Source organism: Gossypium raimondii, chromosome 6, assembly GCF_025698545.1.
Source record: "Gossypium raimondii isolate GPD5lz chromosome 6, ASM2569854v1, whole genome shotgun sequence".
Lineage (NCBI taxonomy): Eukaryota > Viridiplantae > Streptophyta > Magnoliopsida > Malvales > Malvaceae > Gossypium > Gossypium raimondii.
In genome coordinates this window covers 2,706,706-2,720,384 of record NC_068570.1, presented here as the reverse complement: position 1 = coordinate 2,720,384, position 13,679 = coordinate 2,706,706, and the positions used below count along the sequence as shown (strand labels likewise).

The 13,679-nt window shown below is 37.0% G+C and overlaps 3 protein-coding genes across 4 annotated transcripts; 1 reads left to right on the top strand and 2 right to left on the bottom strand.

Moving 5' to 3' along the window:
- Nucleotides 1-10: 10 nt before the first annotated feature.
- On the top strand, nucleotides 11-3,994 carry LOC105772722 (disease resistance protein RGA2). 2 transcript variants are annotated; one of them, XM_052632247.1, is made up of 3 exons: nucleotides 11-351; nucleotides 823-3,533; nucleotides 3,780-3,994. In XM_052632247.1, the coding sequence occupies exons 1-2, from the start codon at nucleotides 55-57 to the stop codon at nucleotides 3,529-3,531; spliced, it is 3,006 nt and encodes a 1,001-aa protein (XP_052488207.1). In that variant the 5' UTR covers nucleotides 11-54; the 3' UTR covers nucleotides 3,532-3,533; nucleotides 3,780-3,994. The 2 variants fall into 2 exon arrangements, with proteins under 2 accessions (XP_052488207.1, XP_012449592.1); XM_012594138.2 differs by having other exon boundaries at nucleotides 11-3,533.
- A 310-nt stretch (nucleotides 3,995-4,304) lies between these two features.
- Nucleotides 4,305-8,578, bottom strand: LOC105772718 (disease resistance protein RGA2). The gene is made up of 2 exons (XM_012594136.2): nucleotides 4,829-8,578; nucleotides 4,305-4,690 (listed from the first exon to the last, which is right to left on the bottom strand). The coding sequence occupies exon 1, from the start codon at nucleotides 8,398-8,400 to the stop codon at nucleotides 4,864-4,866; it is 3,537 nt and encodes a 1,178-aa protein (XP_012449590.1). The 5' UTR covers nucleotides 8,401-8,578; the 3' UTR covers nucleotides 4,305-4,690; nucleotides 4,829-4,863.
- Nucleotides 8,579-8,707: 129 nt separating this feature from the next.
- LOC105772725 (probable beta-1,4-xylosyltransferase IRX9H) lies at nucleotides 8,708-11,603 on the bottom strand. The gene is made up of 4 exons (XM_012594143.2): nucleotides 10,660-11,603; nucleotides 9,790-10,039; nucleotides 9,464-9,678; nucleotides 8,708-9,217 (listed from the first exon to the last, which is right to left on the bottom strand). The coding sequence occupies exons 1-3, from the start codon at nucleotides 11,412-11,414 to the stop codon at nucleotides 9,508-9,510; spliced, it is 1,176 nt and encodes a 391-aa protein (XP_012449597.1). The 5' UTR covers nucleotides 11,415-11,603; the 3' UTR covers nucleotides 8,708-9,217; nucleotides 9,464-9,507.
- Nucleotides 11,604-13,679: the final 2,076 nt, after the last annotated feature.

Here is a 13,679-nt window from a genome sequence, read left to right as displayed (position 1 = left end):
AACAATCAGCATTAAAATCCATCATCTCCACTTGTTTCAATTTTTTTTTCACTAATGGCCGACGTAATTGTATCTCCTCTTCTACAAGTAGTCTTTGAAAAATTAGCCAACCCTTTAATAAACGAGATTGCCAACAGACTTGGCCTCAAAAAAGAGGTAAAGAAGCTTCAAAGAATCTTATTTATAATTCAAGCAGTACTTGCAGATGCTGAAGAGCAACAATTAACCAATAAAGCTCTCACAATTTGGTTAACTGAACTTAAAGAAGTTGCTTATGAAATGGAAGATTTGCTTGACGAATTCTCTCTTCAATCTATTCAATATAGGGACCATAGTACCATTGCTCAACAGGTACGTTCTTTTATACCTTCTTTGGTAAAAGCAGCTGATTGTATAGATTTATTACCCAGATTAAAACAAATCAAGGAGACATTACAGGTTTTAGCTGAAGAAATGTCTAGTTTCAATTTGAGTAATAAGGTTATTAGAAAAAGAGGGGTAAGGCAAACTGGGTCTTTTATAGTTGAATCAGAGGTTTTTGGGAGAGAAAATGATAAAGTTAGGGTAATAGAAGAATTATTATCAAGCCATAATGGGTCTTCAATGGGGGATGTATCAGTTGTTTCCATTGTTGGTTTGGGTGGTATTGGGAAGACAACACTTGGTCAATTAGTGTATAATAATCCCATAGTGGTATCGTATTTTGATTTGAAGATTTGGGTTTGTGTTAATGATGATTTTGATGTTGGGAAAATCATGGTTTCCATTATAGAATCTGTTAGTAAAAGTAGATGTGATGTTTTGGGGATGGATGTATTGCAGCTTAGATTACAAGAGTTGCTTCTCGGGAAGAGGTACTTGTTAGTGTTGGATGATGTTTGGAACGAAGACGACGTGGAATGGGAGAAGTTACGGATGTCACTGAGAAACGGTGTGGAAGGGAGTAGAATCGTCGTCACTACACGTAGTAAAAAAGTGGCATTGATAATGGAATCGGTGTACACACATCAATTGGAAGGTTTATCAGATGATGATTGTTGGGGTTTGTTCAAGCAACGAGCTTTTGGAAGTAACGGAAAGGAACATCACAATTTGTTTCCAATCGGTAAGCAAATTGTCAAGAAGTGTGGTGGTGTGCCTTTAGCTGCAAAGACTTTGGGAAGCTTAATGCGATTCAAACGAAACGAAAGAGAGTGGTTGATTGTTCAAGAGAGTGATCTTTGGGATGTATCCCAAACCGAACATGGAATTTTACCGGCCTTAAGATTGAGTTATAGCCACTTACCATCACATTTGAAAGCTTGCTTTGCGTACTGCGCAATATTTCCTAGGAATTACATAATAAAACGAGAGAAGTTAATCCAGTTGTGGATTGCAGCCGGTGTAATTCAATCACCGGAAGGAAGAAGGTCATTAGAATATTTGGGAAACGAATATTTCGAGGATTTGGTATGGATGTTTTTCTTTCAAGACGTTCAAAGGAGTGGAAGTGGCTACATAACCCATTGCAAGATGCATGATCTTATTCATGATCTTGCACAGTCAATAGTGGGACATGAATTCAAGAGGTTGGAGCATGATAATATGACAGAAGATCTATCTGAAGTTCGTCATTCAACAGTGGTTTGTAATTTCAACTTATATACAGTCCCTGAAGCTTTGTATGCAGCAAAAAAGTTACGATCACTCCTCTTATTGCTCCCAAAAGGTGACCTTGGAGAAGTTCCTAGTGAAATTTTTTCAAGTTTTAGACATTTGAGGGTCCTGGATTTAAGTGGTAGTGGCATAAAAAAGCTGCATGATTCGATTTCTTCCACTATATTTTTGAGATATCTCGACATCTCTAACACCCATATCGAAAATTTGCCGGAAGGTATCTGCAACCTTCGTAACTTGCAAGTGTTGAACCTTTCCGATTGCTATAATCTCACTGCACTACCATGTGATATAGTCAAATTGTATAAACTGAGACATTTGATGATAAATGGCTGTGAAAGACTCATTACAATGCCCCCTTGGATAGGAAAACTTGAGTACCTTCGAACATTGCATACGTTTATTGTTGGAAATGGTGAAGGTCAACATCTTAACCAGCTGCAAAATCTAAACCTTGGTGGAGAGCTTAATATTAGACAGTTACAGAATGTACGGGATGCAACAGAGGCAATGGAAGCTAACTTGATCGGAAAACGAAACCTTCAGTCACTGAGTCTATGTTGGGAAAGTGATGTTAACAGTCTAAATGACAGCATTTCCAATGATGACTGGCTAGAAGTGCTCAACCACCTCCAGCCACATCAATTTCTTGAAAAGTTGTCTATCAGAGGGTACCAGGGAATCTACTTGCCTAGATGGATGACCGTTCAGAAACCAAATATAATTGAACTCAAGTTGATTAACTGCCATAGATGTAAATATCTCCCTTTGTTGGGAGAGCTTCCTCGCCTTAAGGTCCTGTACTTGCAAGGGATGGAAGCGGTGAAAAACATTGGAGCCGAATTCTATGGAGAAAGCACGGGTAGACCATTCCCTTCATTAGAAGTGCTAACACTAATAGATTTCCCTTCTCTAGAATTCTGGTGGGGTTTCAACAGGAGAGAAGAATTCCCTTCTTTGGTCAAATTGACAATCAAGAAATGCTCCAAGTTGCAAAACATGCCATGGATGCCATCGCTTCAACATCTGGAGCTGCACAGCTGCAACGATATGGTACTACGGTCGGCATCTAACCTGACTTCTCTAAGCACCCTTGTGGTAGCGGATTTTGTAGAGCACTTGATCTTCTTGGAGAAGCTGCTCCAAAACAATCCTCTTCTCATGTCTCTTAAGATTAGTTCTTGTCCAAAACTTCACTCTATCCCTCCAAGTTTAGGGAAACTCACCAGCCTGAAATCATTAGCAATTTGCTGGTGTGAACAGCTACATTCATTACCTCGAGGATTGCAAAATCTTACCCTGTTGGAGTCCCTGGAGATCATTGAATGTCCTAGTCTTGTTTCCTTGTCCGAGAATATACAAGGCCTGCGGTCCCTACGATCATTATCAATCGAGATGTGCAGTAATCTCAAGTCCTTACCAATAGAGTTGCAGTTCCTTACAGCCCTTGAGCACTTAACCATAATGTACTGTCCAAATTTGGCTTCTCTACCCGACAGTTTCCAACATCTGTCGAGCTTCAAGAGTTTATCGATTTTGAACTGTCCGGAGCTGAAATGTCTCCCCAATGGGTTGCAATATGTATCTTCAATGCAGAATCTAGAAATCCGCAGCTGCCCAGGTCTGCTCGCTCTGCCGGAATGGATATCAGAGCTACCCTCACTTAGATCTTTGGCATTATCAGATTGTCATAATCTAAGTTCCCTCCCAAGTGGTCTGCAATCTTTTGTTTCACTTCAGCATTTGTCTATTCTAGAATGTCCAGCTCTGGAAGAGAGGTGCAGGAAGGATATTGGTGAAGATTGGCCTAAATTAAGCCATGTTGCTCATGTCTATATTGGATCAAGAGAGTCCCAAGGCAGCTCATCTCATTAAAGGTCTGCAAAATTTCCTTTCATTGCTATCTGTTTTGCCAGTTCTTTACTTTCCATTTCATGCATGTATTATGTATGGATGCGTGCGTGATGTGTATGTGTGTATGTGCATGCACGTATGTGTATGTATGTATGTATGCATGCATGCATGTATGTGCATGGCGATGTATGTATGTATGTATGTACAAATGTATATTATTTTTATCTAGTCTTACTAAGGGTTTCTTTAATGTCTTGAACAAATTGCAGATTGGGAACTGCAATTGCTTGCTTATTAATGTAGTTGAAGCAAGACCAACGAGTTCAGCAATGGATGATGTTCTTGTAGATATTTCTTTAGAAACAAATTACTACTGTAGATATTTCAAATATCAAGTGTAAAAATTTGAGTCTTGGTTCCTGTACTAGAAGTGAGATTGCATTTTGACCCATCTATTCGAAAAATGTGCAAATTAATTCTTATATGTTAAATCATAAAGTAAATTGATCATTTTTATTAAAAAGTTTCATCCATTTATAAAGTTAAAACCGACGTGATTAATAGAATAACCGAAAGTAACTTGTAGCGATGCCACTTTTACCTCATGCTAATAGTAGAAATTGAAAATTTTTAATAGAAAGATCAATTTATTTTTTGATCTAACATACAAAGACTGATCTGTTCACTTTTAAGTACAATTCAACTATTAATACAAGGGTCTCTATAGTACTTTTATCATTTTGTGTGTATTTACAAAGTGAAAACTTGGCTGCATAAAAAGAAAGAAAGATAGGTACAGAAATATTATCATATTGATAATAATTATTTTCACATATTTCCATAATTGTTTGTATTACATATATAAATAAGGAATGATTCAACTTAAAAACAATTAGGCAAATGGGAAGACGAAGTTCATTGAAAGTTCAAAACCCAAAAACGGTACATACGGTGGGCCGAAGGCAGCAGTACAAATGATTCTACAGGCAACCCCGAACGAAAACTCATGCCCATTACGCACACGATCATCTCTTGAAAGACACCTTCATGCATCATGAATTTGTACCAAATGATTTTACAGTATAAGTGGATCCATACTCTCTTTGTATCTTTATCAATTAATTCAATGGGAGAGTACCATTTACGAGCGGCATTGCCGGTTCAGGGTTGCCGTACTTGTCTGCAAGAATTCATCAGTTACAAAACTTGAGGAACCCCATAGTTATCAATAGCAGCAACACAGTGGAGGAACAAGGAAAAAAATAGAAGATAATAGAAAAAACTAATGAGATGCAACGGCAGAATGAAGTTGACATACCAACAGCACGATCAGGTTTTTGTTTGTATTCGACATTAACGCGATGAGCTGCTAGCAACATTATTAACTTTTCCGAGCTCTGGTGATCCGATGTAAATATGTGGAATATGAGCTATTTTGGGCCAATCCTTACCTACGTTTTTCTTGCAATGCTCTTCAAGCCTTGGACATTCATGAATCGAGAGACGTTGAAGGGTGTCCAGGCTCTGAAAACCTTCTGGAAGTGAGTTCAAATTAGGACAATCTGATATTGCCAAAGACCTAAGAATCGAAAGATCTGCAATCCACTCTGGCAACATGTGTAAACCCGGACAACCATGTATTTCAAGATTTTGCAGTGTTGTAACATGTTTAACACTTTCGGGCAAAAATGATAGCTCCGGGCAGCATAAAATGAACAAACTCCTCAGCATGGAAAGGTTATGCCACTCAGTTGGCAAACACACCAGACTTGGACAGTACATGATGGTTAAATGTTCGAGAGAAGTAAGATGTAGCAGTCCAATGGGTAATGATCTTAGGTTACTGCAGTTCTCGATGGATAAATATTTGAGGGAAATTAACCCATCGATATGCTGGGGTGAGGTAGAAAGGCCATGGCATTCACTGATCTCTAGAGACTGCAAACAGGTTAGATTCTGCAATTGTTGTGGCAAAGATGAGAGCTCATCACACCAACGAATCGTCAAAGATGTTAGGGACACAAGGCTCCCCAAACTCTGTGGGATGCAGCAAAGGTTGGGACAAGAGCTGACAGTTAGAGACAAGAGATGAACATTGTTCCGAAGCAAGTTATCCAATAGAATTAACTGTCCATTAAAGCCACCAATGATGAGGACAGATAGCGAGGTTATATTTCCTGCTGACATTAATATAGATTCATTGCAGCTCTGCAACTCTAAATGCCTAAGCGCTGCAAATCGCGGCATGTTCATCAACTTAGGACATTTATTGATGATTAATTTGACAAGGGAGGGGAATTCTTCACCTCCACCCCACCAGAATTCCAGATCAGGGAAGTCTATGAGGGATAACTCCTTTAATGATGCAAACAATTTCTTCTTGTTTTCCCCGTAGAACTCTCTGCCTATATTCTTCACGCAATCCATTCCACGCATATGGATGATCTCTAGTACTGGAAGTTGACCTAAAGCAGGGAGATGTTCACATCTTTTGCAGTTCATCAACACTATTTTAGTTAAAACAGGCAGTGAAGGAGTCTTTATCCAGCTTGGAAGATGGATTCCTGGATACCCTTTTATTGACAAATGTTTGAGATTTTTTGATGGTTGCAAGCAGTCAAGCACGTTCTCACCTAATTTGCAGTTAGAATCGTTTTGAACATTCAAGTCCAGCCGCTTATGATCATCACCCCATGACAGCTCCAGTGAATGAAGGTTTTTCATACCCAAGATTACTGCTCTAGTTTCTTTTTTCACATCCTCCAAGTTCTTGATTGTCAGCTCACCCCTAAGCGGCAGCCTCGCCAACTGTTTAAAGTTATCGGTCTTGTTTGATACGATAAAGATCGGCAATGTCTGAAGATGCAATAGCTTACCAATGTTGTCTGGCAAGCAAGTTAACCTTTCACAATCATTTATGATCAGATGTCTTAGCATGTACAAGCTAGCTAAGTTCCTTGGCAGACCAGTCAAATCAGAGCAACCTGAAATGTTTAGCACCTCCAATTTGCAGAGGCTACCTATAGTTTCTGGTAATGTTGCAATAAAGGTATTCGACAGGTCAAGGTACCTCAAATGCTTCAAGCAAGAAACTGTGCTTTGCAACCTTTTGATGCCACTACAACTGAGGTCTAGGACTCGCAGGTTCCGAAAATGTGTAAACAGCTTGGCTGGGATTTCACCAGAGTCACCATTGGAAAACAAAAAGATAAGAGTTCGTAACTTCTTTGCCTCATACAAGGCTTCTGGAATGGTACAAGATTCAGAATGGCAAACTACAGACGAGTATCGAACTCTAGCCAGATTTTTCGGCAGGCAACCACGTTCAAATATGAAAAACTCTTCTCCAGCAACAGATTTTGCAAGATCATGAATGAGATCGTGCATTCTGCACTCAACTACATTACCATCGCTGTTTTTCTTCACTTCTTCAAACAAAAACATCCACATTAATTCGTTAAAATAATTGCTCCCGCTGTTCTCAAGAGATGTTCCTTCTTTACGTGATTGAGTGCCTCGCAAAGGGTATTGGCAAGACTGAATTAAGCCTTCCGCAATCCAAAGATGGATTAACTTCTCTTTCTTGATAACGTAGTTCTTTGGAAAGATCGAGCAATACATAAAGCATCCTTTCAGATGTAGTGGCAAATGACTATAACTCAACCTCAAGGCAGGTAATATCCCATTTTCGTCTTCACAAACATTCCAAATCTCATTTTCCTGCACAGATAACCATTCATCTGGCTCTCTTTTGAACCGCATCAGACTCCCGAGTGCCTTTGCTGCTAAAGGAACACCCCCACATTTTCTCACTATTTGTTTTCCAATAGGCAACAGGTTTGCATAGTCCTCTTGATCATTTGCGAAGGCACGTTGCTTGAACAAACCCCAACATTCATCATGAGACAGACCCTTCAAATGGTGAGAAGACACTGTTCCCATAATTGCAGCAACTTTTGCACTTCTTGTTGTGACTATGACTTTGCTTCCCTCCGCACCTAATTTCAGCAAACTTTTAGGCTTATCCCATTCATCAGCATCTTCGTTCCATACATCATCTAGTACAAGCAAATATCTTCTCTTGAATAACAAGTCCCGTAATTTCGACTGAAGAACATCCATCCCTATGAGATCATCACACCTTCTCCTAGTTGCAGATTCTATCATCAAATTAACAATCTTTCTCACATGAAAATCATCATTAACAGACACCCACATCCTGAGTTCAAAATTTCCCATCACCCTTTCATCATTATAGACTAGCTGAGCAAGTGTGGTTTTACCAAGTCCCCCTAAACCCACTATGGGAATAACTGAGACAACCTCATTGGCTCTACTTTCAGCAGTTAACTGTAGCATGTCTACTATCTTTTCTTTATCTTCTTCTCTCCCTATAACTTCGGATTCAATCACAAAAGAACCAGTTTCTCTTTTCTGTTGACTTTTAATCGCTTTATCACCATCTTTTCTCTTGAGCTTGAAATTAGACCTCTCAGCCAATAACTCATCCAATCTCTCCCTAATCTGTTTTAGTTCAGGCAACTTTTTAAGATATGTTATGAAAGGTCTCAAAGAAGGAACAATGTTTGTCACCTGCTCAGTCAAGCTATTATCGTTTTCTTGTATCATCGCTTCAGGACCAAACTCTTCAAGCAAGTCGTCAGCATCAAAAGCTACCTCTCTAAGCTCACTTAACCACAACTTTGAACTTTTGTCTGTAGCTTGCCACTCTTCGGCATCCTGAAGAACAGTCTGGATAGCGCCCAATGTGCGTTGAAGCTTCTTGATTTCATCCTTGAATCCACATCGATCTGCAATCTCTTTCAGGAACCGAGAGGCTAGCTTTTCAAAGACAACCTGTAGAATAGGACACAAAACTATCTCCGCCATAATCTTTTCACACTGCTGGTGAGTTAAAAAGGTTTCAAGCTCCTATCTACAATTCTATGTGGTAAAGTGGACTCTGTAGTACAAGTCTTTCACGCAACGCAGCTTTGGTCAATCGTTCACAACTTTCACTTCTTTTCCACAATATGGCAACCTATCAGGTACCTGATTTGACGGTGCATTTATTTATTAATGACTTTAGTTTTGAATCTCCAACTATGCTTAACCGAACAATAGGAGGACCTACATATCAGCAAAATTACTACTGATTTTATGTAAAAAGAACAGTGAATACCCAGCCCTCATTCAATAAAGTAAAATAATCACTTTCTTTTATTCAATAAAGTAAAATAATGTCAACATGTAAGACTTTTTCAACCATCCCAATTGAGGACAATACCCACAATTGGGGGAGAAAACAACAAATGAACCTGACCTTGAAAGAATGAGGTAAAGAAAAAATGCTTGGATAGGTAACAAATCACCCTTGATTTTGATACAATGCCTCAATACAGGGCATAGATTATGGATCCACAAGCAGCCCCATCAAACACCACCTAATGAGCCAACTCAATCCTCCCACCCCACAAAACACCAAGCACCACAACTCTACAAGAATTTGTTCTATATGAATACCTCGCACAGTCACACTACAAAATTCTAGAAACAAAAAATCACAAATCTTTTGTTTCTTCGTTACTGCCAGATGAATAAATGTAGGCCCTGCTATATGAAAATGGTTGCAGCAAATTCTGCTGATGAAAGTTGAACTAATGAGCCACCAGCAAAATATACAGGCAGAACCGTGATAGGAAACTAGCTGCAATCACAAAAATTTCAGTATAAGATTACTTAGTTTCCGTACGAAAATCAAGCCAGAACATATAAATTAATATATACTTCAGCAGCTAAAGAGATGGCTGATCTCCACTTATTTGCTTGTTTCCATTACTTCTCTTTTTTCCATCTAATTATGTGTTTATCATGGTCCCTTGTTTTGAGGTGGGCAACCTCTCTGATAACCAGAGCTAAACTTACAAATAAAATGCAGAATCAAGATGCATACCATTTATGCCCTCAGCATAAAAAAATTGTAGAGATGAACTTCTGTCACTTGATAGCCAAGGTAATCTCGAGATTCTTCTCAAGTAGCCAGCCTTTGGGATAAATTAGATTGCTGGTATCTAAATGAAGGTGCCAGTTCATGATTCTGGAACAACCAGGTATTATACCTTCCATTTGACTTTCATCTTCAACCACTTGCTCTATAAACGTAGTTTCCTGCATAAAAGAAACTGTGAGCAAAGCCCAGAATTGTGCTGCAACATTTCTAGAGAAATTACACAACAGCTTCAAGGTAAGTACTACAAAATGCAACAGTATGATATATACCTGGAAACCCTCCTTCACAGTGTCCAATTGTCGAATTGGGTTTGAGTAGGGGCGTCCCCATCTCTTTGGATCCCATAAAATGCTGCTGTTGAAAGCAAATCCTGACATATCAACATGAAACCTACGAAGTCTTTTACTTTTCTCATTTGTGTGCCATCCGATTACTTGACTTCCATTGCATACCGGACCTTCCAGGATTGCCTTGTTTTTGCTTGGTGCCAGCATGGCAACAGGCCAAGTTCCAAATCGTCTAGAACAAAATAAGATAAATATTATGATTCATTGTAAAATAGAAACACAAGAATAACATAAAGTAAATTCATAAAAACTACTTTACAAAATTTATAAAGCAATCCAAAATTGAAAAGCCATATCATCCTAAACAAAATCAAAATAAACAGTTAATGGACATCTTCATTAACCTCTTACAAAGAGAAAACTTCTAATCAACAGCAAACAATCTTAAGTTAATTCCTTATTTAAAATCTCATGACCGGCAAAACGACATTCATCAGGAACCGGCAAGGCTGCAATAAACAGAAGATGAACCAAAGGCTAGAACTATAGGATCATCGAAGCTATATGATTCCATTGTTATATGAAAATGAAACTAGATCTTGTTACTATAGTAAAGAGGTAACATGCTGATATGATTCATAAACAAAAATACTAATGCATTAAGTAATGACAATAATATTCAGATAGTTAATCACTAAATATAAACCAAAATTACTTCCTTTTTTCGATAAATACATCCCATTTTCGACTGCCAGCAAAACAAAATGTTCATAAAAAAAAATCAACAATTATTGTAATCACAAAACATTCCCAAAAAAAATTAATGAAGAAAATTAAAAAAGCTAAAATTACCTAATAGTTCTCAAGCTTTCAAACAACTCCACCGTGTAGACATTGTCATCGTCGGCGAAAAACACGATCCCATCGACCTTATGCCGTTCAATATGTTCCAAAGCGGCATTCCTTTGATGAACACCTCGATCCTTCGGTTCACTAGGACTGCGCGTGCACACCACGTGCCGATACATAACACCGGTTCTCCTCAAAATCTCTGCCGTCTCAAATGACGCTACTTTCTCCTCCACCACTATCCAAACCAACGGCGGTTTCACTAACCTCAAAACTTGCCCTAACCTGTTCAAGAAATACGCTTGGAATCCCCTGTTATAAGTCGGCGTAACGACGATTAATTGCTTTAACGGTGGCCCGATTAAATCGTCAACTTCCTTTGGTTCTTGCAATCTGGTATGAATGCCCAATGACACAGAGGTAACAATCTGATCGTCCAATCGGAGGTCAACATGTGGCGGCTTGAGTTCCGGGAATGCGAAATCCTTGGCTCGGATATCGGTATCCATGTTTCCAAACAGCGTGATTCCAAAAACGAACCCTATAAGGAAAAAGAAGAGACACCAGCACAAAGATCGCCGCCATCCTTTGCGGTAGACTAGATTTACGGCGGTGAATAACAGCGGTAAATGCCTTGAAGAGGAATGTTTGCTGTTCCCGTTGGGTAAAAACTTGTGAGACGGAGAGGAGAATCCCGCGCCGTTCTGGTAAGAACGGTGGTGATATGCCGGCGACAGAGTTCTACGAATCGAAGCCATCTGATTGGTTGAAAAAATCACAAAAAAAAAATTACATAACCGGATCTTTAAAAAACTTAATAAATTACATAATGCGGCCGAAGTCTGAACTGGTTTTCTATTTTTTCAGAGCTGAGTAAAGGGCTCTTCGTCTTCGTCTTCGTCTTCGTCTTTTCTTCGTCTTCCAGAGAGGGTGGACTTAATTTTGTTTTATTTATTTAGATATAATTCTAGTTTTGGTCCCTGTATTATGTTTGAATTTGAGATCCAGCCTTTGTACTTTAATTTAATATCATATATCGGTTAAAATATTGATATGAATCTTTCTTAAAAACAATCATTTAAAAAAAGAGTAAACTACATGTTTAGTCACCTAATATTATTTTATTTTTATTTTGATCATTTCACTATGAAAATTTTTATTTTAGTCATTAATATTTAAGAAATTATTTTTTAGTCACTAAACTTTTAAATATTTGTCTTATATTAAGAACAAAGAGGATCACGGTGGTGCCACTGTTGGTCTGAGAGGCTCACTAAAAGGTCAGGCGACGACGGCAGTCGGTGGCTAGGGTTTGAAAGAAGAGAACAAAGAAGGACTAAAGAGACTATTATTTATCTTAATAAATTGGGTGGAAATTTGGTGGCATCAATAAAACATTTTTTTTTTGCTTCCATGTCAACAAAAAAATACCAGGTCATCTAACTAAAAAAAGCAAATTTTGTTACTTTAGTGATTAAATTAAAATTTTAATAATTGAGTGACCAACTGTACTTTATCCAAAAAAGGGTAAGCTAGAGTATGTGAAAAATACATTAGAATTTAACTATGTTAACTATTTAGGTAAAATACTGGTATTACAAAATAAAGAGATCAAATTAGGTTAAATTAGTGCACGGATTAAAGTTAGCTAAAATATAATAAAGCGGCGAAAACCATGATTTGAAAAATTTAGTCTCGATATTTAAAAAGTTAAAAAGTAATTAGACTTTAATAATTTAAAATCTCAATTCAATTATTAATATTTTAAATATTTTGTTGAAATTTATCAACTTGACATATCAATTAGGCTACTCTTATATGATATGACATTTGCTTGATAAAAGATAAATATATTTTGACAAATGATTGAATTACGATTTTTAAATTGAAAAAAAGAATAGGAAGATTTTAAATTATAGGAGCTAAATCTCAAATTCTGTGAAAATACAGGGACTAATAGCATGTTTAAACCTTATATGAATTATAATGCGGGAAATAAAAGGACACGCGGCGAGTGATGGTGTGGAAATGCTTTAGTGGCCACCTTCCGTGTTATTATTTTGTCGGGTTACGTGGCGTTTTTGCTAATCATTAGATAATAATATAAAAAATGTAATAATTTTGTGCTCTATTTTAAGGCAATTAACTACCAATAAACGTGTTATTAAATAAATTTCAAAATTATCATAGATTTAACCGCACTTAGTGGGAAATGATTAGAAAAATAAACTCGACTAGTTGGATGATTATTTTAAATTTTTTTATAGTTAGGTGATAAAAGAAAATTCGATCATAATTTGGTGACTATAAGTATAATTTACCTTAAAATTAATTTTAGTATATTTACATGTAACAAGATTTGAACCCGATACATAACAACATTTACTCTTTCAACTTAATCAAAATTTTTATATTAATTATTTTAATAAATTTATTATATAATCATTTTCTCTTGTATTTAATATGCTATAATCCAACATAAATAATTGGTTTTAACTTGAAATTTTGATAATTATATACTTATTACACTTTAATATAAATATTATTTATCAAACTTCCATTATTTTTCAAAAGATAATGAAATGATGTTTTAGTTTACCCTAAAAAAATGCAAACTTTGTGAGCAACCCATCAAGATTGAATTTATAGAAATTATGAATTGCTTACACATTTTATTTTATATTATTTTTGGCACCTTGCTTGCACATTTGAACAACTAAACAACCTGCAATTTTACACATGGAATAGAATGGAATGATGAAGACAAAGAGCAAAAGAGGAGGTTTTAATACCAAAAATCTGCTATTCATTGGGTCATTGGCTCACCAACCTATTAAATACAGTAGAAGTTGACAATCATGACAGAATATTTCTACTCTATAAATATTTTACTTGTTTTCCTTTTCTTCACACCCAAAATACAATATAAGGAAGTGATTATTACGTTCGAAGTTAGTTTGCGAGATATCACATTCATTGTCTATGTAACCCAAACTAACTTCATACATTGAATTCATTAAGAA